This window comes from Metopolophium dirhodum, chromosome 7, assembly GCF_019925205.1.
Source record: "Metopolophium dirhodum isolate CAU chromosome 7, ASM1992520v1, whole genome shotgun sequence".
Taxonomy (NCBI): Eukaryota; Metazoa; Arthropoda; class Insecta; order Hemiptera; family Aphididae; genus Metopolophium; species Metopolophium dirhodum.
The window spans coordinates 7,642,705-7,668,404 of NC_083566.1; the positions used below are offsets into that span (position 1 = coordinate 7,642,705).

General features: G+C 28.0%; 2 protein-coding genes and 1 long non-coding RNA gene across 6 annotated transcripts; 1 reads left to right on the plus strand and 2 right to left on the minus strand.

Annotated features, from left to right (window-relative positions):
* Positions 1 to 4,180: 4,180 nt before the first annotated feature.
* LOC132948800 (uncharacterized) lies at positions 4,181 to 6,876 on the minus strand. Its single transcript, XR_009665045.1, has 3 exons — positions 6,645 to 6,876; positions 5,937 to 6,059; positions 4,181 to 4,316 (listed from the first exon to the last, which is right to left on the minus strand). It is a non-coding gene; the product is annotated as an uncharacterized LOC132948800 (long non-coding RNA).
* Positions 6,877 to 11,239: 4,363 nt separating this feature from the next.
* LOC132949758 (kinesin-like protein KIF21A) lies at positions 11,240 to 23,757 on the plus strand. Of its 3 annotated transcripts, none has more exons than XM_061020817.1 (22): positions 11,240 to 11,739; positions 12,318 to 12,540; positions 12,611 to 12,865; positions 12,927 to 13,145; positions 13,226 to 13,520; positions 13,584 to 13,786; positions 13,866 to 14,340; positions 14,463 to 14,702; positions 14,802 to 15,351; positions 15,418 to 15,622; positions 15,708 to 15,863; positions 16,815 to 16,981; positions 17,311 to 17,457; positions 17,522 to 17,659; positions 17,839 to 17,992; positions 18,055 to 18,160; positions 18,227 to 18,404; positions 19,659 to 19,805; positions 19,867 to 20,155; positions 20,227 to 20,426; positions 20,524 to 20,668; positions 22,013 to 23,757. In XM_061020817.1, the coding sequence occupies exons 1-21, from the start codon at positions 11,696 to 11,698 to the stop codon at positions 20,618 to 20,620; spliced, it is 4,488 nt and encodes a 1,495-aa protein (XP_060876800.1). In that variant the 5' UTR covers positions 11,240 to 11,695; the 3' UTR covers positions 20,621 to 20,668; positions 22,013 to 23,757. The 3 variants fall into 3 exon arrangements, with proteins under 3 accessions (XP_060876800.1, XP_060876799.1, XP_060876801.1); XM_061020816.1 differs by having other exon boundaries at positions 20,524 to 20,645; XM_061020818.1 differs by lacking the exon at positions 20,524 to 20,668 and having other exon boundaries at positions 11,241 to 11,739.
* On the minus strand, positions 22,846 to 25,642 carry LOC132949760 (trafficking protein particle complex subunit 13). Of its 2 annotated transcripts, XM_061020819.1 has the most exons (10): positions 25,455 to 25,642; positions 25,179 to 25,338; positions 24,940 to 25,108; positions 24,673 to 24,882; positions 24,501 to 24,609; positions 24,315 to 24,411; positions 24,017 to 24,243; positions 23,759 to 23,859; positions 23,053 to 23,206; positions 22,846 to 22,985 (listed from the first exon to the last, which is right to left on the minus strand). In XM_061020819.1, exons 2-10 carry the CDS (start codon positions 25,228 to 25,230, stop codon positions 22,890 to 22,892), a joined length of 1,215 nt encoding a protein of 404 aa, XP_060876802.1. In that variant the 5' UTR covers positions 25,231 to 25,338; positions 25,455 to 25,642; the 3' UTR covers positions 22,846 to 22,889. The 2 variants fall into 2 exon arrangements, with proteins under 2 accessions (XP_060876802.1, XP_060876803.1); XM_061020820.1 differs by lacking the exon at positions 25,455 to 25,642 and having other exon boundaries at positions 25,179 to 25,420.
* Between the last annotated feature and the right edge of the window lie 58 nt (positions 25,643 to 25,700).

The window sequence follows — 25,700 nt, forward strand, 5'->3', positions numbered from 1 at the left end:
TTTTAGTAAAATAATTGTTCTATATTTATACCTGAGAAATATAAATTTAAGTCATAACTTTTTAAGTAACATAATTGTTCTATATTTATGTACTAACAAATTATTCTATTACCCATTTTGCAAATAAAGTAACAAAATGCAGCACAAATGTAAGGCATAAATAAATTTAAAACTTATGTTTCTAAGAGTTTACTCTTGGTGAATTTGAGGTGCGTCGTCTTGGCACCCATAAATAGTCAAAACCCCCCTAACATATCTCATTGTTTTGTACCCGATTTACACCCATTTGTACCTTCCATTAAAAAAATTGTACCCCTCTCTTTTTTACGCAAATTCAAATCCCCTGTCTGGTTATTGTAACGACGTCGTCCTGGCACCCGGAACCACCAGAAGTTAACCGATCGATTTCGGAACTATCTCATATTTTTGTATCCGATTTGTACCCATTTGAACCCTCCTTAAAAATGTTTGTACCCCTCTCCCTTTTACGTAAAACCAAATCCCCCATCCGGGTGTTATAATGATGTCGTACTAGCACACAGCGTCTTTAGTGCTTGGTGTTCTTCAAAATCTTTGTTTTTTGGTTTACCTAAATGTAATAACTCATCAATGATAGTAATTACATTATATTACTATTTTATACGAGTATATAAGTATACTGTTATTTGACAAAATTACTTTGTTATATTTTACTGAATGAAATGTTCAATTCTCAAGTTTTAATACAAAATCACGTTTTTAGAAGTATAGAACTTACTTCAACTAAAGTCTAAAACTGCTGACCAAATATAAACATTAGTTTAAGTTATTTTTTATCTGTCATGAGCTCGAGCAAAATAAAACGATATAGTTTTGGGAGCAACAAAGTTAACATTAACGTCTTCAAATGTACATGGAGATTATGTAAGTGGAATCGAATACATCATGTTAATATACACTTATAAAGACCAATGTCTCCATTTCATAATACCTAATTTGAAAAGCCGTTTAATTAATACTGTTTTTAAAATACAAAATTAGTTTTTCTATTTATTATTTGGGTTCATTTTTTGGTAAATCAATTTATTTAGTTTACCAATAAGTCTTCGTTGATTCCTGTAAAATACTAGAAAGTCCTAATTGGGGCAATAGTTTGTTCTACCTATTCATAAAGGTCGTCTTGCCACCCATAACTTCTAAGTCATCAATTCTACCTCCGACCAATTTTATATTAAAATTATATATTTTTATAATATTATATAATATAAGGTACATTATTCTTATAAGCTTTATTTAAAACAATTAATAAATAAGATATTGAAATTATGGATTTGATGTATAAATAATGTATTATACAAAGTTTAAATATTATGATAGGTACCTCATCGTACCTACTATTTATACTGGTACTGCATAACAGCATCAGAATATAAACTAATTGTCATATATATTTATTGTGAATAATACAAACAATAAATTATTATTCGAAAACACAATTTTGTATACCTATTATTATTTACTAAATACCTACAACCAAACTAAAAATAAACATATGAATACATTCTGATTGCCTATAATATAATATTATATATGAAAATTGAATCTTTATTACGAATACTTATTGGTTACACAGACCACAAGAAAAAATAATATAAATATCATTGCAACAATATAATAGGAGCCTTGTATTAAATTTTCAAGCTTTTTTACCCAACAAATAAGTTTTATTGAGATCCATAGAAAAAGTTCCTAAACAGTATAAAACAAATCAAAATATTTTTAAAAATTTATTATGTATAGAAAATGCAAATAAATTCCAATCAAATTAAAGTTATGTTCCATATTAGTTAAATTTAAGTTAAATAAGTAATAAGAGTTAATAAAAAATCCATAAAAGTTTTGTTAAGTTTCAGTGACATTAAAGTTAAGTTCCATAAAAGTTTTTTTAGAGTTAAGTTCCAAACAAATTAAAGTTAAGTTCTATGAAGGTTTTATTAAAGGTATGTTCCAAAAAATTAAAGTTAAGTTCCATAAAAGGTTTTTTAGAGTTAAGTTCCAACCAAATTAAAGTTAAGTTCTATGAAGTTTTCATTAAAGGTAAGTTCCGGGGAAATTAAAGTTAAGTTCCACTGAAAGTTTTTATTAAAGTTACATTCCAAACAAATTAAAGTTAAGTTCCGGGAAAATAAATGTTAGGTTCCAATGAAATTAAAGTTGAGTTCCAGTCGAATAAAAGTTGAGTTCCATAAAAGTTTTATTTAAGGTTAGTTCCAAAAAAATAAAGTTAAGTTCCAGTGAAATTAAAGTCAAGTTAAGTTCCATATACGTTTATTAAAGTTCAGTTCAAGTTAAATTAATTTGATGTTCCATAAAAGTTACAGTTAAGTTCCATATACGTTATATTAAAGTTAATTTTATTCAGTAAAATATAACAAAGTAATTTTGTCAAACAATAAAATACTTATATACTCGTATACAATAGTAATATAATGTAATTACTACTATAGTACTATCGATGAGTTATTACATTTAGGTAAACCGAAAAACAAAGATTTTGAAAAACACTAAGCACTCCAGTACGACGTTGTTACAGCACCCGGACGGGGGAGTAGGTTTTTCGTAAAAGGGAGAGGGGTATAAACATTTTTAGGGAGGGTTCAAATGGGTACAAATCGGATACAAAAATATGAGATAGGTCCGAAATCGATAGGTTAACTTCTGGTGGTTCCGGTGCCAGGACGACGTCGTTACAACAACCGGACAGGGGATTTAAATTTGCGTAAAAGGGAGAGGGGTATAAACATTTTTATGGAAGGTACAAATGGGTGCAAATCGGGTACAAAACAATGAGAAATGTTGGGGGGAGGGGGGTTTGACGATTTATGGGTGCCAAGATGACGCACCTGTGAATTTGATTCACTAAACATCAAAATTGAAAAAATAATTGATAAAATATATGTAGACATTTTTAATTTACAGTAACCGATTACGCGTAAAAATTACCGTTTTCGCTTAATTTTTGTTGATTTTCCCGGTTTCTGATCTAAATGAACTATAAATTAAACACAAGCTATATTACATGGGTGGCCAGTGATAAGAGTCATGAGTCATGGCATGGTTTGGACTCCCCTAGTATATTATATTTGTATTGACAATATAATAAAAATTTATTAAAAACAACAATTAGAAACATTTAATAAATTAAGTTAAAAAGATGCCAAATTGTATGATCCACCATCTGTGGTCAAATTATCTAACTGATGTAAATAACTTAAACTAAACAAGTTACGACAGTACAACTACAAGGCTTTAGATGTGGATACAATCTAATAAATCTTCATCAGAACTCTTGTAATTGATCAAAAAAAAAAAATAAAGATATAATTGTATTATGTATCTCTAAAAATATTATATTAAACAAATTATTAGTATGATTTTATGGTGCCTGTGTATGTTATAAAATATTAGCATAGTGAAGACCGATCCATCAGAAAAATTCACCATTTTTCATTCATTAAGAATATAATATTTATTATAATTGATTTATTAAATAATTTTTATTTTTATATGTACCAATAAAAAGTAAAAGATGGAATTTTTCTCATCTTTTTTATACTAATTACTAATGGTTTAAAAATATCTTTATCGCAATAGGTATGTCTTTAAAATCTCCTCATCTATATGTTTAACTCAATCATACAGATTACATACATAATTTGGAACTTAAAAATAGTTAATATTATAGCTACACACATTAATGATGATGAGGAAATAATGTTTTCAGTTTCAAAATTTTAAATAAAAACAAATATTTACTGTACAATGTTTATTTAATAATATGCAAACGTTTAATACATAAACATTTTATTTTTTATTTTTTATTGTTCCATAATTTTTCATAATATCATTAGATTGTTTATTTTTTTTTACATTTGATCTTTTATTATTATTTTTTGAAGTCCTCACCATTGTTTTAGGCAATTTAAAAAGTTCTTCTTGATTTTTTTTCGCTTCGGCATCTTGTTTTAATTTTTCTTTTAATTGCTTATAATTTGAATTTTCTTTTTTTCTGGGTTTTGCGCCCAATTTAATAGCAAGTTGTTCCTTTGCTTTGGTATTTCTTGCATCAAAGTGAGTGGTAAATTTAAATATTTCATTTTGTAATTTCCTTAAATTAACTTTTTCATCAGTTTTTGAATTTAAAGTAACAGACTTCAGATAATTGGTTTTTTGAATTTTGCTTATTCGTTTTCTTGATTTATGTTGAATTATCTGAACAGGTGGACGTGTACCTTTTAACTTAGAGGACAATGTTTCAACTTCCATGATTTGTCTTTCTAAAACAAAAAAATATTCAATTATAAGCAAGGAACTTGACATTTTTAAATTGTTGTAATTAGTTGCCTATTGTTATGACTTGTGACTTGAGTAATGAGTAATGAGAAATGAGTGTTGATAAATTACAAAACTAATTTCTGTTAATTTTTAAATATAAAACAAAAGTTATATTCATTAGATAAATTCAAAAATAAGTAATAAAAACTTTAATTATTAAACCCTAGAGAAACATATAGTCTATAGAATGTTTGTAAGACGTAAACATTTAAATACATATTAACAAGGCTGGGCTTTAACGAGTTAATTTTTCATTTTAAGAAGTAAGTTAAGTTATTTATTTTGTTTTTAATTTTATAATATTTCACTATTTCAGTTTATTTTGTTTTCATGTCAAAAAATATAAATCATAAATTGTTTAAAGTTAAAAATTTATATCATTCAAATCTAACTTATATGGAAATACTGTATGAAAAATTAACACAATATCGTATAATTTAGTTTTGGGTTGGAAAAAAATGAAGTACGCTAGCGTTGTATAAACAAATTAACTTATTTTTAACTTAATAAAAAGTTAACAAAAAGTGTGTATTAACTTTTAACTTAACTTAGTTAATCTAAATTAACTTAACTTTTTGTTATTGGTGCATATTAACTTATCTTAACTGAGTTTATTAATAACTCATTATAAACTGTAAGTTCTACTAACTGTAAGCCACTAGCAATGTTGGGTAAGTTACTTTACTCGTTACTTAGAGATAAATGTAATTAAGTTACTTTATTCGTTACTCAAATAAAATTGTAATGAAATTACTTTACTTTTCAAATACAAAAGTAACTCATTACTTTCTCGTTACAAAAAAAAAAATAAATATTTTTTTTTCAAATATCTTGGCAATTATCATTCTGCAGGCAATAATGTAACTTTTTATAGAAATACATTACTTATAGTAAAAAGGTATGATTTGAAAAAGATGTACAGTTAATACATAATTACATAACAATAGTAATTACTTATGAGTTATGAATATTAAAAAATAGTACTAATTAATTGTACATACTTATCAATGGTAATTAATCACTATAGGTATAGGTAAGTATATCATGTATTTATGTCACAAGCTCATAACATAAACTATAGATATATGAAAATAAAATCATAATACAAATAGAACACAATAAGAACTTATAAAATTATAAAAATAAACCATTTATAAATGCCAAAATATGGCTATAGTGATTTATAACAGTACAATGTATATAATTTGATATTATTAATTTTTAGAAAAATAATGTTATATATCCTAATGTAAATTCTAAATATAGTAATAAATAAATTTTTTTTTCAAATTTAACAGTTTTTGTACAACACTAAATCTCTATATATAATATGACTTGTCCTGAGTGATTCATCTTCGCCTAGCCGGAACCGCTGAAGCTATGAGCATTAAATCTGGACAGTAGTTTTGACACCCACTAAGAAATGATTTTTCAAAATTCAACCTTATGAAGGTTGAAAGGGGCAAACATGGAAAAAATTGATAGACTGATGCCCTAACTGATTCATTTGCTTTATCACCAACTTCACTGTGTCTGTAATCTAACGCAGGTAGATTGCTTACCTCATAATATACTGTTCATATAACCATAAGCGAAACTCACAGGCAACTCCACGCGAGATGGTTAAAAATTAAAATATAATATGATTTTGCTTTGATATGCAAAGCGGCCACAGCAAATTACACCTGAAAGGAGTTAATTAATCAACATTTTTTTCCGGGTTTATTCAGCTAGTTCTTTATAAAAGCTGTATAATTTAGAGGCATATAAAACTTAATAGTTCACGCTATATAGATATTCATAGGAAACGTTCAGCGAAGGTACCTATTTAGAGGAATCAATTTAAATAATAAATTAATTAACTGTTCTCATGATTTACGGTGCAATTCGACATGTCAAATATCAAAACCATTGAAAACTGAATTGTGGCGAGTTAAAATTAAATATAGATACATATTCAATTGGTAAACATAATAATACCCGCATTATAGACATAGATTTTTTTTCAATTCGCAATAGGCAGGTAGGTACTTAATAATTCGAAACTGTAACGCGTTATTCTATAGAAATTACTTATTAAAAGTAATTTCTATTACATTTTCGTTACTTGGAAATGATTCTAATGAAATTACGTAACGCGTTACAAGCAAAGTAACGCCGTTACAGTAACGCGTTACTTTCGTTATGTTACTACCCAACACTGGCCACTAGGTATGAAGGTAATATCTAACTAGGTATTTAATAGCTGATATTCATTAAATATTACTTACTGTGAATCTGTATTTGTGTATTGTTATAGAAGTTGTACTACTATTTAATTTTTAATTTATTACTTAAGAATATTATTTTTCATCGACAGATTTCAAAGAACTTTTCTTAAAATTAAATTTGATTTTATGACAGGACCAAGGTGGATAGAAACACAGAATATAACAATTAGAAACACGATTTAAGATATTATACTATCTTCGAATAAAAAATTGGGCGCCTGTATTTGCCATTAAATAGGTTTATGTACAGCTACTGATAAGAAACCTTGTATGTGTAGTTGCATTGGAAAATATATCAGGCGCCAACCAACATTGTACAGCATCCTACGAACTGGTGCCTTAAAACCCATCGAAAAGTCCATACGATTATCAGGCTTTCCATTTTTTAGACTGTGTTGTATCCAAACGCGGTTCAAACATACATAAATTGGTTTTTTTTTCGGAGATGTTCCGGAAGATTGAACATTACATAACCCACATATTCGGAAAGTCAAGAAAATTATCCATTCGATCATTGTACTTACTTAAAAAGATCTCATAGTCAAACTTATTTTACTTAGCGCCAGAAAGTTATTCAAATTTAAATATAATATTATAGTATCGTTTTTTCCACATACTTGCATACGATTTTTAGTTTATTAGAAGATGTTCAGGAAGGTGGCACATTACATAGGTACATAACTAATACACTTGGTTAGTTGAGAAAATTCTCTATCCGACCACTATTATAGTAGTAAGTTATAGTACTATAATAAAATAATCATACGCGCAACTAGGGGGGGAGGGGCTTAGCCCCCCCCAAAAAAATATCCCTTATTGATTTAGGTATAATTCTCCTATAGGTTATTTTTAATAAATAGTTTTGTTAGCCCCCCCAGAATTTTGACCCTAGTTGCGCCTATGGCCATAGGTATTTGGATACATTTATTTCTAAGACCTTATCATTTTCATAATAATAATAATACATATATACCTATCAGAATAATAAGTTAATCGGTAAAAAAGACCAAAGGAAAAAAGAACAATTTACAATTTTTGGAATTTTTAAAAATGTTAAGAAAGTACCAGTGGCGCAACTATGGCTGAAATGTTGGGGGGGCTGGTAACCCCCACACCCCCATATATGTTCACTTCAAAATATAAAAAAAAACATACAAACAAAATCAATATGTGATCCAATCATAAAAAGGTATTTTACTTTATATTATACCACAAGTTATATTGTATTTAATATAATATAGAGATGAAGATTTGTATTTTTAAGGAATTCAATATAGGCAATTTTTCTGCGTGTGTACTGTGTACATGCTGGTCGTATAAATATGTATCGGTCAAAAAGTCCGTTTTGAAAATTTTCGATATTTTTATTTTATAATCTTTTAAATATTGTATTTACCTATATAAAGTAAAACTTCTAAAATCTACTTCTAATAATAATTATTACTTTTTACATATCATTAAATATTATTAGGAAACATAATATTTTATTTCGTGGATATATTATAATATATAATATAAAGGTATTAAGCAAAAAATATTATTGTTAATATTTGAAAATTATAATATAAAATATAAATATTAAAAAATGAGGTAATTTAATATTTGAGTAAATAAATAATTAATTTTGTTTGTATGATTTTTTTATATTTTTAAGTGAACATATATTGGGGTATGGTGGCATCGCCCCCCCTCCCACCATGGGTTACTTTTCATGTAATGTCAAGTGGGGGCTACAGCATTTCAGCCATATAGTTGCGCCACTGGTACTTTCTTAACATTTTTAAAAATTTTCAAAAATTGTAAATTGTTCTTATTTTCGTATTCTTTTTTTCTTGTTCTTTTTTTCCGTGTTCTTTTTTTCCTTGGTCTTTTTTTCCAGGATTCTAATAATAATATAGAAAAAAGCTTAAAATTGTTATAAAAGTAATATAAACAATTACCTATGACATAGTACCATAGGTAATTGTTTATATTAAAATTAATGCGAAGGTGTTTACAGTTAAGGGCCAAATGTAAACTCTTACACGAATAACCTTTTTACCTGAAAATCAAAGATACTGTACTCTTTTATATGGAAATTTTTGCCTGAAAAAAAATAGGGTAATATCCTACTCTCCAACATTTTATTTGAATACATGATTTTGGAATTGAAAAGCTCATAAAGCTAAAAATGATAACTTGAAAATAATAAATATAAAAATATATTTTTATAGATAAAATACAAACACTTCAGTGAATGATTTATTTTAGTATGATTATTATTTAAGTTTTTATTTATATAGATAGCTGATTTGATTTTGTATAATATGTATTAATGTATTGCAAGACAGATATTTTATTTTTAATGTCAAAAATACGAAGACATATTTTTTTCTACTGATTTCATCTTTAACATTATTTTGATTTTTACCTATATATACCTAAGACATTTGGTTTTTTAATATATAATAATGTATGGTAATTGGTTATTAATTAATTAAACGATTTAAACTGAAGGAAATTATTACATTTTATAATTTACATAAGTATACTAGGAGGAAACAACAGCGGTACAATCGGTATCCACTTGTCCCACCTTTTTAAAAATTAATTTGACTTTTTATTAAAAGTTACTATTATATTACAATCGTTTGTAGGAAATAACACTATGTTTTGTAGGAGCTAACACTATCTTTTATAGGAGTTAACACTATGTCTATGTAGGAGATTACTTACATTTGTAGGAGTTTACCATTCCCCCAATTGAGTTGTATGAATGGTGGGCATTGGGCAAAGCCCCCCCCACTGGTCACTTTACTCGACATAAATCATGCACCACCATAAATTTAACCCGAATTGCGCATATGATAATAGTACCTACTATAATAATACTTGTCAATTTGTCATAAAATAATCTCATACCGTCCGAACTTTGGTCTGTGAGTTAAGTCTGGAAAAATCTTACTACGAATGGATCTCCACCTGCTTACTCATCATAAACGCAAATATAATACTAGCAAGAGATTTAAAATTTTAAATGCCAAAAACTCTGTTTGGCATAACAAATATAATTGAAAATAAATATTAAAATATTAAAATTAATAATACTGAAAAATTTGCTATTAATAATATATAATATACTAACTATATATGAAATAGGTATATATTAATACACCCATAAATACGTACATAATATACATTTTTAAAATCTCCTAACTTGTTACTTATATGGAGTGCATGAATATTTGGTTAAAACTCTTTATCACATACATCTAAAGCATGTAGGTAACCCAAAGGTGAATACAATTTTGCATTTACTCGATTTCTCATGGAGGGATTTTCTTATTTGGTTGTAATTCAAAAATGAATATCTGTAGATACTTGAAATTTACACCATATTATGTTTATGTCCATATGTTTAATTTATCATTTTCTATACATGATAAAATAATGTCAAAATATTTTGACTCGTTTTGGGCTGTTAATGGGCATTATCAAATTTTTAAATTTTTTAGTTTTTTTCTTTAAATATCAATAAAATATTATTCGTTTGGTCAAAAAGTTTCGACTTTTAATACAAGGCTCATCCTCACACATTGTTAAAATATCAGTTTAAAAATACATAGGCAAATTTTTTTAATACGTTTTTAAAGTTCATTTTTCGAAAAAATGAATGTTATTGAAAATTAACAAATTATTTTGAAGTTAAATATTTATGAAATGTTTAATTTTAATAGCTAATGATTAAAAACATGGTCCACGTAAGTATAGTTCATACTGTAACTATAAAATCTAAAAAAAATATAAACACAGTTTTTTGTTATAGGTATTTGAAGTTCAAGTTTGGACGAAATTAGATATTTAAACGAAGAAGAACGATTTTAGTTTTGTGTTATAATTTAATAATATTAGTTGTGCCCGGTCGTGGGTACTTGAAACTTCTAAGGTATATACAATTATACAAATAATATTAATTCAACTTACAGTCTTCCGCGTTAATAATAATCATATAACTATAATATAAAATATCCTTGACTGACAAGCCGTCTCCGCTCAGAATCGTTTTTATAGGTATACAATGGTCAATGATATTTATATCATTGAATTCAAATTTAACACCATCAATTACAGTGACCCACTTGTAACCCACTGTACGCACGGCAACACAAACTCTCCCGATTTTTTTTTTTCGTTTTTTCCAATAATTAAGAAAAGTACTGGAAAATATTTTGCAAAGTACCAACTACCAACTAGATTCACCTTTCTGGTTTCTTATTAGAAAAGGTAGGTATGTTGAAGTTTAAGATTGAGGCATCATTTTTTCTACTGTAGAGTGTCAACAGTTACAATAAAATAAAAAAAAAACCATCATTATAAAACCAATTGGTACATATTTTATGATTTATCGCTCCGCTCAATAAGTACTAAAATATGAAGAGAGATCCCACAGCAACCTCCCACCAGACCTGTGGGCTGTGACCACCGACCAGTATTGCCGAAGTGCCGACCCCGTCGAATGTCGATCCACTACTTGGGGTACGGTTAGGTTTGTTATAATTTTTTCCGTTATCAGCGTGCCGTGACCGACAACGAGCAACGGGCTACGGGCAGACGGCAGTCGTCTGATAGGCGCGCACCGTTCGTTGTGATCGTCCGCGGAACGTTATTTATTTTATTATTATATATTTATATATATTTTAATATTACTATCGTAGTATCATTTGCTATCCTATTGTAGTATTGTTGCAGGCACCTGTCCTGCCGTCCGGTAAACAGACTATTTATTTATTTTGTTACTTTTATCACCACGACGCGCTGCCGTCACCAGTCACTATAGTGTGACTAATTTATATTATTGCTCAAAAATGAACTCCATGCGTTTCAATAATGGACCGGAATCAATTGTTGCTGTCCAACTTCGGCCGTACATTGTGCATTTAAGATTATCGTAGTTTATATCCCGATGGCCAGCCGAACGGGCCTCGTATATTGTTGTCATACCTAACTATTATTATTTTCATCGCCATTAACGTTCCAGTGCGTGGGTTTTTTTAAATTTTTATTCGGTTATCATGTCGTTTTCAGAGGACGATTTGTCTGTGAAAGTAGCCGTCAGGTGAGAAACCAATTTTGAAAACATTTTATTTTCAATAATTCTTAGGTTATATACATTAGCCCTGATGTACCTATGTGCAATCGTTTTATTGGGTAAAGGTAATGTGATATCTAAAATATTGCAGGTGTTGTTAACTATACATTGGCCTTCGGGCTCTGATCACTGTCTGTAATTTCTATAATATTTATAATATGGTGTATAATAAATCCATAATGGGCCACATGGCCTTCATAATTTATGACAAAAGCCGACAAACTGATCTCAAGCCCATCTCTATGAATGACAAGGAGTGGCAAAAAAATGAATTTTTTATGTGGGGGAACAAGTGGTTTTCCCATATATGGTAAAAGCTAGATGGTTAATTTCTGTTTTGTTTATATTTTGTTTTTACATCAACAGAGGTCATTATTTTGTTAAAACTAGAGCAAATAACAATTGTCTTCATTTAATTAGTTTACATTGAATATATTGTACAATAGGTATACATTGTATAGTTTTTATGACACTCGCTTTGTTTGAACTTTCCCTTTATGACACATCTTTTGTATCCTGTGTACTGATTAGATAATATTTTGTAGAATACGTCCTCAAATTGCACGTGAAGTGATTGATGGCTGTCGTATTTGTACAAATGTAACCCCTGGCGAACCACAAGTGACTTTAGGTTCTGATAAATCATTTACCTATGATTTTGTGTTCGATACACATGAGAACCAACAAACTTTATATGAAAACTGTGCATCTAGCCTTGTTGCTGGTGCTCTACAAGGATATAATGCAACAGTCCTTGCGTATGGCCAGGTAAACAATTAATTAACTTTCATAAGTTGACATATTTTAATTTTTTTAAACAAATTGTTATATAATTTAGACTGGATCTGGTAAAACATATACTATGGGCACAGGCTTTGACTTGGAAAATATTGATGACACGGACCCGACCGCCATAGGCATAATTCCACGAGCTATACATCAACTATTTGATGGAATACAATCAATAAAACAACAATCATTGGATGTTGGAGATCCTTCACCTCATTTTGCTGTTACTGCACAGTTTTTAGAACTATATAATGAAGAAATAATTGATTTATTTGATACCGCCAATGATTATTCTATAGCCAAAGTATATTAATTGTAATCAATCAATTATAATAACTATTTTAATAGTTTTATATTTTGTTTAGAATAAAAGTGGTATTCGTATTCATGAAGATATGCAACATAATATTTATGTAACTGGTGTATCATGGAAACCTATAAATTCAGCTTCTGAGGCATTGTCTAATTTACGTCAAGGCGCTTTATCTCGTACAACTGCAGCAACCGCAATGAATTCACAATCATCAAGAAGTCACGCAGTCTTCACTATTAACATTCAACAAAAACGATTTGTTAAACACGAGGTATATTTATATTGTATAATATATAGGTAAACAGGCGTCTAAGATTTTATTTAAAATGTTTAAACATAAATTATTTTCAGGACGAAGGGACTGAATCTACTTTAGAAGATTGTGGTACAAACCCTGCTGGTAATCAAAATCCTGGTGAATTTGAAACTCTTACTGCTAAATTTCATTTTGTTGACTTGGCTGGTTCTGAGAGGTTGAAACGGACTGGTGCTACTGGAGATAGAGCCAAAGAAGGGATATCAATTAATTGTGGTTTATTAGCGTTAGGAAATGTTATATCAGCATTAGGAGATAGGTCTAGAAAAGCTCTACATGTGCCTTATAGAGACTCAAAACTAACAAGATTACTTCAAGACTCTTTGGGAGGTAACAAATCTAACTTTTGTATTTAAAAAAAAATAATAACAATAACACTATTATTATCCACAGGTAACAGTCGTACTGTTATGATTGCATGTGTCTCTCCAAGTGACAGAGATTTTATGGAAACACTTAACACCTTAAAATATGCCAATCGAGCACGTAATATTCAAAACAAGGTCGTAATTAACCAAGACAAATCATCAAGAACAATTCAACTTTTACGACTAGAAATACAACAATTACAACTTGAAATTATGGAATATAAGCAGGTAATTTATTATTACCCAATTGTAGTCTCAACTATAAATTTCATTACTACCTTAGTTAATTTTATGTGAAATTATTTAGGGTAAAAGAACTGTAAATGAAAATGGTGAAGAATGTGTTAATGATACATATCTTGAGAATACAATGTTACAGACTGAACTAACTAATATGAGAACTCGTATAAAAGCCATGCAAGAAACTATAGATGTTCTAATCACTAAAAATACACAATTATTAGCTGAAAAAGCTACTGGAGCATGGTTAAACACTGATGCTGGTATCGAATCTAACATGACTGACGTTATACAAGGTTATTTAAAAGAAATTGAAGAGTTACGAGCAAAATTATTAGAATCTGAACATATGTGTGGTCAATTACGAAAAAATACTTCTTCAGCTATAAAAACTCATCATGCGAGTTTTCCTAGTGAGGAATACAGTTCAAAAGAATTAATTGCAAAAGCTAAACAGGAGTTGGAAAATGAAAAACAGACGCTACAACGATTAATATCTGTGAAGTCTCAAGAAACAGAAAGTGAACCTTCAGTCTCTGACGGTATTATTATTATATTTAATACACAGACAAATCTTAGTAATAAATACAATTGATAGTTTCATTATGTTACATATTTAAAGATTAAATGTTATTATTAGTTTTTAACATTATTTATTATTTAGATAGTGAAGATAACTCATCTGATGATGAAAACGAGAGAGCAAGTGTAGACAGCCAATATAGTCAAGAACTAGCAAACTTGACATCTGAAATTAATTTAAAGCAAAAGCTTATTGAAGAGTTAGAGTTATCCCAGCGTAGATTAGCCAACTTACGACAACATTATGAAGACAAACTTCAACAGTTGCAAACAAAAATTAAATTAACTCAAGATGAGAGGGATACAGTACTTTCTTCTCTTGGTAATTAAACAATTTTCTCTAATCTATTTCATTAATTTGAATTTAAACTTCTAGTATTATTAATTTTTTTTCATGTTGAATATTTATTTTAATATATAGGTAATAATAATAATAATCCGTCTGAAAAAGTAAAAAAAGTAAAGGATGATTATGAACGTAGACTTGGTACTATGCAGAAAGAATTAAAATCATTACAATCCGCTAAAAAAGAACACGCAAAACTTCTAAGAGATCAATCTCAGTATGAAAATCAAGTACGAACACTTAAATATGAAGTAAATGATATGAAACGTACCAAAGTAAAATTAATGAATAAAATAAAAGAAGAAACAACTAGACATCATGAGGCAGAAATGAAAAAAGCTAAAGAAATAGCTCAACTGAGAAAAGAGTCTAGAAGAGCAGAAATTAGAATGAGAAATCTTGAATCAAAGTCTCGTGTTCGTGATGCGGTATTAAAAAGAAAACAAGAAGAAGTTACTGCACTTCGTCGTGCAGCAAGAGTTATAAATAATAATCGGAAAGGTACATTAGGCTCTCAAGCTAATCGGAAAAATTCCAAACAAACATGGTTCAATTTAGAAAAGAATATTTCTGCTTTAACACTTAACAAACAGACCTTATATTCTTTAGAGAAAAATATGGAAAGGTAAATTACATTTATTACATTTATTTATTATTTTAATTTTATATTAAAAAAACATTTTAATTTTAGATTACTGCAGGAGCGAAAAAAACTACATTCAGATTTAGATTTCAAACTAAAAAAATTAGCTGAAGCTCAAGTGCAACAACCTCGTGATAGTAATTTACATCGTGATTTTGAAGACGAAATTGAAGCAATCAGAGCTAATTTAGATTATGTAGATGAAAGTATAAAAGAACTACAAGAAAATATATTGCAAATTGAAGATTCTAAGGTTTTTATTTTATTTTTTCATGATTATTTTTAATCAATATAATTATATAAATATTGTGTTGCTTTTATATTATTGTATATTTCAGACTGTTACTGAAAGTTTAGAGTTACACGGTCATGTAAATAATCTGCCAGATGCTATATATGTATTGGACAAACTTTTTCAAATGTCTTTGCATAATTCTTGTCTGGCAGCCCAGAGAGATATAAATTTGAAAGAGTTAGAAACTAAAATGCAACAGGTATTAATTATATAATATATTTATTATTTTAGTTTATTTAAAGTATTATTATTTAACGAGATAAAAAAATGAATGTTGGATTAAGTTTGTTGCAATGGCAATTAGCTAACAATATTGTTTTAAACTATTGTTTAATATTTATAAATAAAACGATTACAAATATTGGATGTAGTTGGAGAAGAAAAAAGAACTACATTTGTTAATATTTATTTTTAATTCTTAATACAGTGTAAGCTGCTTAATGTGATCAACTCGAGACCTGGGTAAAATTATAATAATAGTTAACGGATAATAATATTTTATTTTCAGTTACATTATAGTACCATCACATAAAAAAATATAATATTATTAGCTGCTCAAGATTGATTATGCATTTATGCACAATCATTTTAAGCACGTTATAAATACCTAATATTATTATCCAATGATCAATTATTTTCTAATATATTGATTAATAGTTAATACCTCACTATGCCAAGATGAAGTGTGTAATTCACAGACATTGGGAATATGCCATAAATATTCATAGTGATAATGCATAATATTAAACTTCATGCGGCTAACAATTGCACATTTTTTGTATGTAGATGGTATATAATCTAACTATCCAAACATAATATATTCTACATAATATAATTTAATTTAATTTGTAACATATTACACTCTTTAATTTGTTAAAATATTGTTAATTTAATTTAATTTATCATTATCAATTAGGTATAGTTACTGTACTGAGCCTGTCGGGGCGGATATATTATCAATAAATAGATATAAATATAATATCGAGACATTTTAATAAAAATACATGATTGGTATTTGGTACAAACATTGTTGTCTTAATGTAATACTGTTCATAGATTTAATTAATACATATTGTAAATATTTATCTTTCACTATTCCTCTTTTATATTTCCAGTTATTTTAACTATAAATAATTTGTATTATTCTCAGCTTGAAAAAGAAAACGAAATACAAAGACAGTTAATTGAACACATGTTGTCCAGTCGAGAACGTATTAATGAAATGCCTACAAGTATGACTACCAGTAGTGATAGAGATATGAGATCTGTAGTAAGTTCTTCATCTTCATCACGTTCTACCTCCCCTTCAGATATGGCGTAAGTAAATAACTAACCATTACTACTCAGGTTGGGCTAATATAAAAAATGTATAGATTCCAATAATTACTTCTGAGCCATGTCTACTTTTTTTTTTTCAAGTAATAAAGTTGGTTAATTTTAACAACATTATACATAAATAAATATTATCTTACTTACTAGTATTTAATGTTTTAATGTTAATTTCAATAATTAATACTCACTGATTATAATTGTTTCATCATTAATGTTTAAACGTATTGTGTTTGTCTTGTAGGGATAAATGTACTATGAAGTATAACATTTTGTAAACAAAAAATTGAAGTAGTTTCGTTTAATTATTATTTCAGAAGTAGTACACACTCCAAAAATGATATTGGGGCAAGTAAACATAGACGCAGACCTGCTCAAGCACAAGAACTTCTTTATGCCTCTAAAACTGTGGACCAACAACGAGTACCTCTCGTGCGTGTGCCAAGTGCTTCTTCTTTCCTAAGGTATATTGCATATCTAATATTTTAATATCTAACCTAGAAATTTTAAATTTAAAATGTATTTCAGACCTGACAAATTTAAACCATCACCAGTGATGGGCCGAAAACAAATTGAAAGACAAGAATCTGTTTCACCTCGTCCTATTAGGCGGGGAACTTTTATTATTTCTCCCAACACAAATTTACTAGGCAAACCTGGTTCAATGTGAGTGCTCCTACTAACTATTAACTTTTTAAAATCCTAATCTATTATTCTACCAAAAATTTTTTCTATTTAAGTTTAGAGTTAAATTAACTAAAATTATATATTATGCTTCATAAATCCCATAAATAAATTAACTGTACTAACTCATTGGTGTTGGTGCTTATTTTTCAATCTAACAGGGATCGACTAAACAAAAGCCCTCCAAATTCTCCACCTGCCTATCGTCGAGCAATCAGTCGCGATGAAAATGTTTTTTCTCGCCTTACATCCAGTACCACCCAACCTATTGAACAACAGCGATCTAAAGGTGTAATACAACCATACCAAGGAAAAGTAAGTAATGATTTTAGTAAAACCGTGTATACATCTTGGAATTGTCTTTATTTTAATTTTAGACTTCATTGAAAACTCCTTTGCTATGTACACATATCACAGAAGGTCATTCTAGAGCAGTTCTTGCGGTTTATGCTACTGATGACATGCTGTTTAGTGCCTCAAAAGGTTAATATTTTAAATTATTTATGCAAATGATTATTATACAGCTTAAATTTATTTTATTTTTATTAGATAAGACTGTAAAAATTTGGGATCTTAACAGTGGTAAAGAAATTCAAACACTAGCCGGCCATCCAAATAGTGTTGTTGCAATAAAATATGATGAATATGCACAACTCGTATATAGTGTAACTTCTTCATATGTAAGAGTTTGGGACATGCGGTTATCTAAATGCATTAAGACACTCAGGTACTAATGTAATATTAGTTAACACTAAATAATAAACTAAAAATTAGCAAAGTATGTTCACAGATCAACTGTTGCTTGTGAAGGTTTTTAATATTATAGTTTGTGGATGTTCTAGTTAATATAACATTTTATATAGGGTTCGGGTCAATAGCATTTGCACATCCATTATTGATGTAGTAAAAAGTAGTAGAGTGGTATACAAATATGTTTATAAGTACAGAGAATTTAAATACAAAGTTTTATTTTGCATTATTTAGAGATAATTGCATATTTTAAAATTGTTTGTTAAATTTGACACGTATTTCTCAATTTCTAACAACTACCACTATTATTCACAAATCATGATCATGAATTCATGGATAATAGTTAATTATATTGAGTAGGTCAAAAATATATTGCACAACAATGTGGTTACTTATCAACGATCGAAGACATGTAGTTTTGAGTTAGTTTATTAAAAGGCATAGGTAGTTATTTGTATCTAATATATTCTTTTTTGTTATGTTCATGTGCTATAAATTATTATATTTTACCTGTGGTTCCTGAAATTTAAACTATTATTATTATATGTCAAATATATTATATTTATTTCATTTTTTTTTTAGTGCTTGTTTTTAAATTTTTTTGGGATATATATTTTAATGTTTTTAAGGGCTACAATTCCTGAACCCTGGTTTATATACCACGTGTCCACAAAAACTAGGTACACTCTTTATCTCAGTTACCTACATTATTCAGTATTCTAGAATTTTGTCTTGTGAGAGATCGATGATCCAATAGTCTAGTTTCATGTCCCGCAAACAGGATTCAAAAATTTTTATAGGGTACTGAGTAATATGGTAATTTAATTATACAGTGTACCCTATTTTTGCGGACACACGGTATTTTAAAATTATTTATAAAATACACAATGTTTTGCCTCTGCAATTTTTTACTGTCCAATCAATAGAAAGTAGTTATTTGTGAAAAGGTCATTTGTTTTTAGTAAAAAATCATATTTTCTCCTCTACCATTTTTTGAATAAAACATTTTATCGTGAAACAAATAGAAGACGGGATATTTTTGAAAAGGTCGTTGTAAAGGTCTAATAAAGGTGTATACAAAAATGTAGTTTCTTTTACTTAACTGGAGTTTATTTTTCATCTAATTTGACTGGGCTAAATAGGTATATAAATTGAATTAAAAATTATTATACCTCCAACTATGTTTTTTGATTTTTATAATTTTTGATTAATTGTAAATTTAATGTTATAGCTCATCTGGTATTGTAAACAATGGATCAGTAATGTCATCACAAATTCCAGTTGGAGAAATTATGTTGAATGATATTGCACTAAATAATTATGGACGAACCTTGTACATGGCATCTGGTGACAAAGTGAAAATTTGGGATATGAGAAAGTAATTTTATTTGTACAAATTGTTTGTGAAGTTGAATCTAATAAACGTTTTTGGTTTTAAGGTTTACAGTTCGAGGAAAATTGAGTAGTGGTCATACAGCTGCTGTTATGTGTTTAGCTGTAGGTCGGTTTGACAACAAAGATATTATAGTTACTGGATCTAAAGACCATTACATTAAGATGTTTGAAGTCGATGAGGAAGCTGTTGGAACCTATAATCCTACAGTTAATCTAGAACCCCCTCATTATGACGGAATACAAACACTTGCAATACATAATGAAATACTATTTTCTGGTTCAAGAGATTATGCTATTAAAAAATGGGACCTGGAGAAACAAGAATTAGTTACTGTTAGTAATTTTTCCACCATTGTTATTATTATTATTTATTAGTAAATTAATAAATAACCTTTATCTTTCAGTCTATAAATAATGCTCACAAAGATTGGATCTGCGGATTGGCTATTGTTCCTGATCATCCAATACTATTGAGTGTGTGTCGTAGTGGATCTTTGAAAATGTGGTCAGAGTCGACTTGCTCACTTCTCGGAGAGATGAAAGCACACGATTCTCCAATTAATGCTATTGCGACAAATTCTACGCATGTCTTTACTGCAGCTCAGTATGTGTTAATTATCATTATATTAGTGTATACATATGTAGCGGTGGTATGGTGGAGGGACAGTTTTGCATGTGGTGTGTGTATGCGATGATTTCAGCCGTGGAGAAGTGAAGATGTGGCGAGTGGCTCAAAATATCTCGTTTCCATCGACCATGACAATGTCAACAGGACGTATGTTCAGCCTGGACATGTGAATATTTTAACTCTTGAAAACATTATGTATGGGTTCATCTATATACTCGGTTATAATATTATTTAATAGTTATTTATTTATTTTTTTTATTATTTATTTATTTGTTTTATTTGCTCAACAATTTATTTATTTGTTTTAATTATTATTAGGTTAAAATGTACTTGAGTAGTTAGTTTTTGCACTTTCTGAAAATTATTTTTATTTTGCATGAACGCATAATTATTTTATTTATTATTTTTGTTATTGTTATTATTGAATATTTATTTATTGTTAAACATATTTTTAGCTGTAAAATTTTATTTTGTTAACCCAATTTAGGGTTGATTATAAATGTTTGTTTATTTATTATTATTTTCTTTGTTATCAAATATTCATATTTTATTTTAATTTATCTAACTTTGGTGGTGGAAGATCAAAAATATATGTGGTTAAAATGTGTAAATATTCTTTAAAAAAAATGTATATAAATTTTAGGCTCGTCACACCACTGATAAGCATTGTTGATATTTGAGGTAATTTTTACCTACCTACACCTAACCACCTATGTGTTCACACGTCTTTTACGTACTTAATATTTATTTTTTTTCTTTGTAGTTATTTCTTCCAAAAATTTAGTAAATATTTTGTCTAATAACTTAATATTTGCAGTAGTTAAATTAATAAATCAAAACTGTCAATTTACAATCATTTTTAGGCTTTAAAATATAATAATTCTTATTTTGGATTCTTTTTAATATTAAAATATTGTATTATGTATGCTATTTTTATTTGGCTACAAATAATTAGTGCAGTTATCTACTCATGTTAATCGTCAATAAATGTGTACTAATGGCATTAATACATTAATAGTACTTGGCTTGATTACTATTTACTAGTGTATGTTAATTTTTCGTTTATTCTAGATAAATGGCTATATTTACAAAAATATATATAATATAATGAAAATACTTGCATATATATTTTGTATATAAGTATTGAAATTGTTTTGTAATTTAGTTGTTAATCCAGAATAAAATAAAAATTATAATCCATTTTTATATTAAAAGTGGTCCAAGTCCACCCATAAATTTAAATGTTTTAAGTTCGCATTTTCATTGTTTGTAAGACACTGCTAACATATCTGTTAATTGTGTCATGCTCTAACCTGAGTCGATAACCCATCCCCGGTAAAATGATAATTCCAAAGAAATAATTGTATCAATAAATCGACCCATTAAATGTAATAATAGATTTAAATTAATGTATATGTATTTACTATATAATATATTGTAATTTTATTAATTTTTTTAAAAATCTTTCATCCATTATATTGCATGATGCTTTGCATGTTTTGTGTGTTCGTTATTTGGTATATTGGACATAGTTATAACAAGTCATTATTTGATATTTACAGTGATGGAACAGTGAAGTTATGGCGTGTTAAATATCGCTTAGACGTGATGGCTTGACGGACAATCATTTGCATTGCAACAATTCTCCAGTACATCGGTATACTCGTGTTGACCATGATTATATTGATTAGCCACCTGATATCTTCGGTGCATGCCATATTCTGCCATAAACCGAAGCAAACAAAATCTATATTATAATCTGTGATATTTACTTATTTTGAGAATCTCTTTCTGCTGAACTGGTATTTCAGTGTTCCTTACAAATTGGTTCCAAAGATGCATATTTTTTAATAACATATTTACTATGGGTACGGTAATATTTTTATTATTTTGAACACAAAAAGAGCGACTAATAATTGCATGCTTATATTTAGGAAATGAAAATGCTCAATATTTATCAAATAACCATTTAGTATTATTATTATGGTATTTGGTACTGATTATTACTTACAATTTTTTAATTAATAATTTTTTGTGCATTGATCACGTTAAATAATTTATTTTTAATAGAATATAATATGTTAATTAATCAATTTTAAAAATCAAAATAAAATTTTGTTTTATTTTTATTATTCATTTTAAAATAGACCTGATCAAAACAATGTTAAGTGTAATATATTATATTTATAAATAAAATAATGTACTACAAATGTTTATTTGATTATTTTAAAATACGTTTAATATTTTGGAATACTTACTGCTTAAGTGAATAAATTATACAATAAAATAATAGGAAAAAACAATTATTAGTTACTAATAAATAAATTTACAAAAAAATAATAAATATTTATTTACTATTATAAGATAAAGGTCTATATTAGTTAATTGTTTTATAATTAAAAAATATCACAGAAATTAGCAATAAATAGCATTGAAGTATTAACTAACATTTTGAGTGACAAACACATGGCCAAAGTTATTGTATGAGTATGTACGGTTCAGAATTAATTCCTTTAGTTTAATACCCGATATAACCTAAAATAATAAAAAAAAATTATGAATGAATATTTTTTTTTAATTTTATTTATTTGTAAAATCATACTTGTAAGCCATGATTTAGCGCTACCATCGAGAATACTGTTTTGATTGTTGCGTATGGAGGTAAAAGTCTTAACTGTATGCCAGAAATCATAGTCCAAGCAAGATTACTATCTTCTTCGTCACTGACTTCAACAACAAGCTGCATGTCACGGTTTCTGAAAAAAATATATGTAAATCATCATTGATTGAATTTATTTCTCTTTTTTAATATTAATCCGACAATATTGTATTTCATAAATTGTTCATATTCTATTAAATCTGTTAATTTGAGTAAATATTTTATTATAACTATAAGTTACAAAGAAAGAATTGACACTTGTTACCAGTGGTGTACCCAGGATTTTTCAATGGGGGAGGGGGAATAAACAAAGTAAATCAGAATTTGTATATTAGGTTGTTATTACTATATATCGTAACCGTAATAGACCTGGGGACACTACTGCTTGTTACATAAAATATTCCGGTGCAATAACATAAAACTTTATTATAATATTAACTGGTATCCATATTGATATACAATGTTGCTGAATAAATAGCTATTTAAAATGTCAAATGTTTGTTAATTCACTAAAAGGTATATTTTGTTAATGAAAGACAATTTTTGTACATTACACCAATTTTTTAGTTCAAATTACTTCTCAATTATATTTAAATCTGTTAAAAATATAATACTTAATTTTTTTGAAATTATATTAGTTTAAAATTACCTGTTGTTTTTTATTGAGCACGTGAAGTCAAATTGTTCTTCACAAAAAACCATATCAGGCAAATACGTTATAGAGAATGTTATGTCGTCTAATTCTGGAATCTACCAACATATGAAGACTAATTAAATATTTAACTAGTAATTTACTGCAATCAGTGAACGTGTATATTTTAATTTAATAGTATTTTCTTACAAACTATATTCAATTTAATTATCCATAAATAAATCCAATTATAATTTACCAATAATTAGTAATTACCTGTCTCACTAACGGACTGGATTGTATTTGACCTTTAGTACCCATATTAGACCGCCATAAAATGTCCAACTTGCCAAGATTATTTGTTCTTGTGGGATTTTTTTCAGCAGTTTTATCTAAGCTTAATCTATACATATACTGTCTTGTTTCTTTCACATCCAGTATGTCCATATCTCCGAAAACAGATTTATCCTCTGAACTTTCAAGTAAATGATTCATTGAATTAACTGTGATAAAAAAAATAAAATGCACTGTTAAACATTTTTATCAAAAGTATTAAAAATAATATCAAAACTACCATCATATCCAATTGATGATTCTAAGATAAATTTTTCTAATGAGATTGGAGTAGACATAATATTTTGGACTTGAACTTCTAGGTAAACTTCATCAGTCTAAAATAAGTATAATAATATAATTTAAGTATTAACTTTAAATTGTATACATTTATTATTTATTAAAATATGTCAACTAAGATGCTTACTACAGTATTGTAAAATTTTGTTTTTAGATCTAAAGGTTTTGGAACTCTATAGCTGAAAATTGTTTCAAACGAATGTTTCCTATCATATTCCACTTGACAAATCAATTTACTAAAAAAACTTATATTTTAAAATACAAATGACATTTTAAATTAATCTTAGCACAGTTCATACTTGACACTACCGTGTTCTTTGACTTCGTGCTTAACAATAACATCAATAGAAGCATATGGATCCAATTTGGGAAAAGCTTTTGGTCCCAAAATCGGTATATGTGATGTCGCAGTATCAATTTCTGCTTTCAAAATAATATCATAGACCGTTTGAGAACTTTCATTTTTCAAGTAAATATAACATAGAAATGTTTCGCCCAGATACAAATTTCTAGAAAACATTAATACGTTTATTAATTGATTAATTATCAAACTTTTCAAAACTTACTCTAGAACATTAGGAACCATGAGAAACGACCCGGCCGCCAATGTTTCAGCATCGGCCAATGTAGTTACATCTTTTTTTAAATGTGCATTCAATGCAGCTCCTGGTAAATCTTTTGAATCACACGTGACTATCTTCGAGTTAAACATGACTGGCTTACCGAGGCGCATTACTAAAGATCAAATTTAAAACTAATGTTCATACAATCGCTTGAAAGTGCTTGGCCATAAATGTTTATGTACCTCTTAATTTTATGGGATGCTCGACCACTTCCTTCACTTCTATTGAAGTCATGCTGAAGTAAAATTATTATTTCCAAGGAAATACCTAACGCAGGTAATTACTGATACGTGAGAACGGTGTGACAACTTTCGACTGCAACCAGACACCACAGACAACAGACTAGAAAATATGGTTTGGAAAACGTAAAGAATTATTTAATTGTTAACAATGACGTTTAGTATTCACGACCAAAGTCGAAAACCGTAAGTAGCAAGTGCCGAGTAGAAAGTACTCACACAAGTTAACACATCCAAAATCAAACCAGAATAATAATTATTAATTAATAATCATAGACATGTTTAACCACAGAACAATATGTCTATATTAATAAATTAATAAATAATAATAAAACCACAGGGCACAGACTTCTTCTATATTATAGAAAATAGAAATCTGTGAATAAATTAATAAAACCTTATCGCATGTTTGATAATGAATAATAATATTACACGATCTTCTAAATTCTGTGATACAACCACGAC

Coding starts and splice junctions, on each gene's coding strand:
- LOC132949760 (XM_061020819.1), bottom strand. CDS start 25,230: ATGACTTCAATAGAAGTGAAGGAAGTGGTCGAGCATCCCATAAAATTA. Junction 24,883..24,939: donor ATGGTTCCTAATGTTCTAGA/GTAAGTTTTGAA, acceptor AATGTTTTCTAG/AAATTTGTATCTGGGCGAAA. Junction 24,412..24,500: donor CAAAATTTTACAATACTGTA/GTAAGCATCTTA, acceptor TACTTATTTTAG/ACTGATGAAGTTTACCTAGA.
- LOC132949758 (XM_061020817.1), top strand. CDS start 11,696: ATGTCGTTTTCAGAGGACGATTTGTCTGTGAAAGTAGCCGTCAG. Junction 14,341..14,462: donor TGAACCTTCAGTCTCTGACG/GTATTATTATTA, acceptor TTTATTATTTAG/ATAGTGAAGATAACTCATCT. Junction 19,806..19,866: donor AAAATTTGGGATATGAGAAA/GTAATTTTATTT, acceptor TTTGGTTTTAAG/GTTTACAGTTCGAGGAAAAT.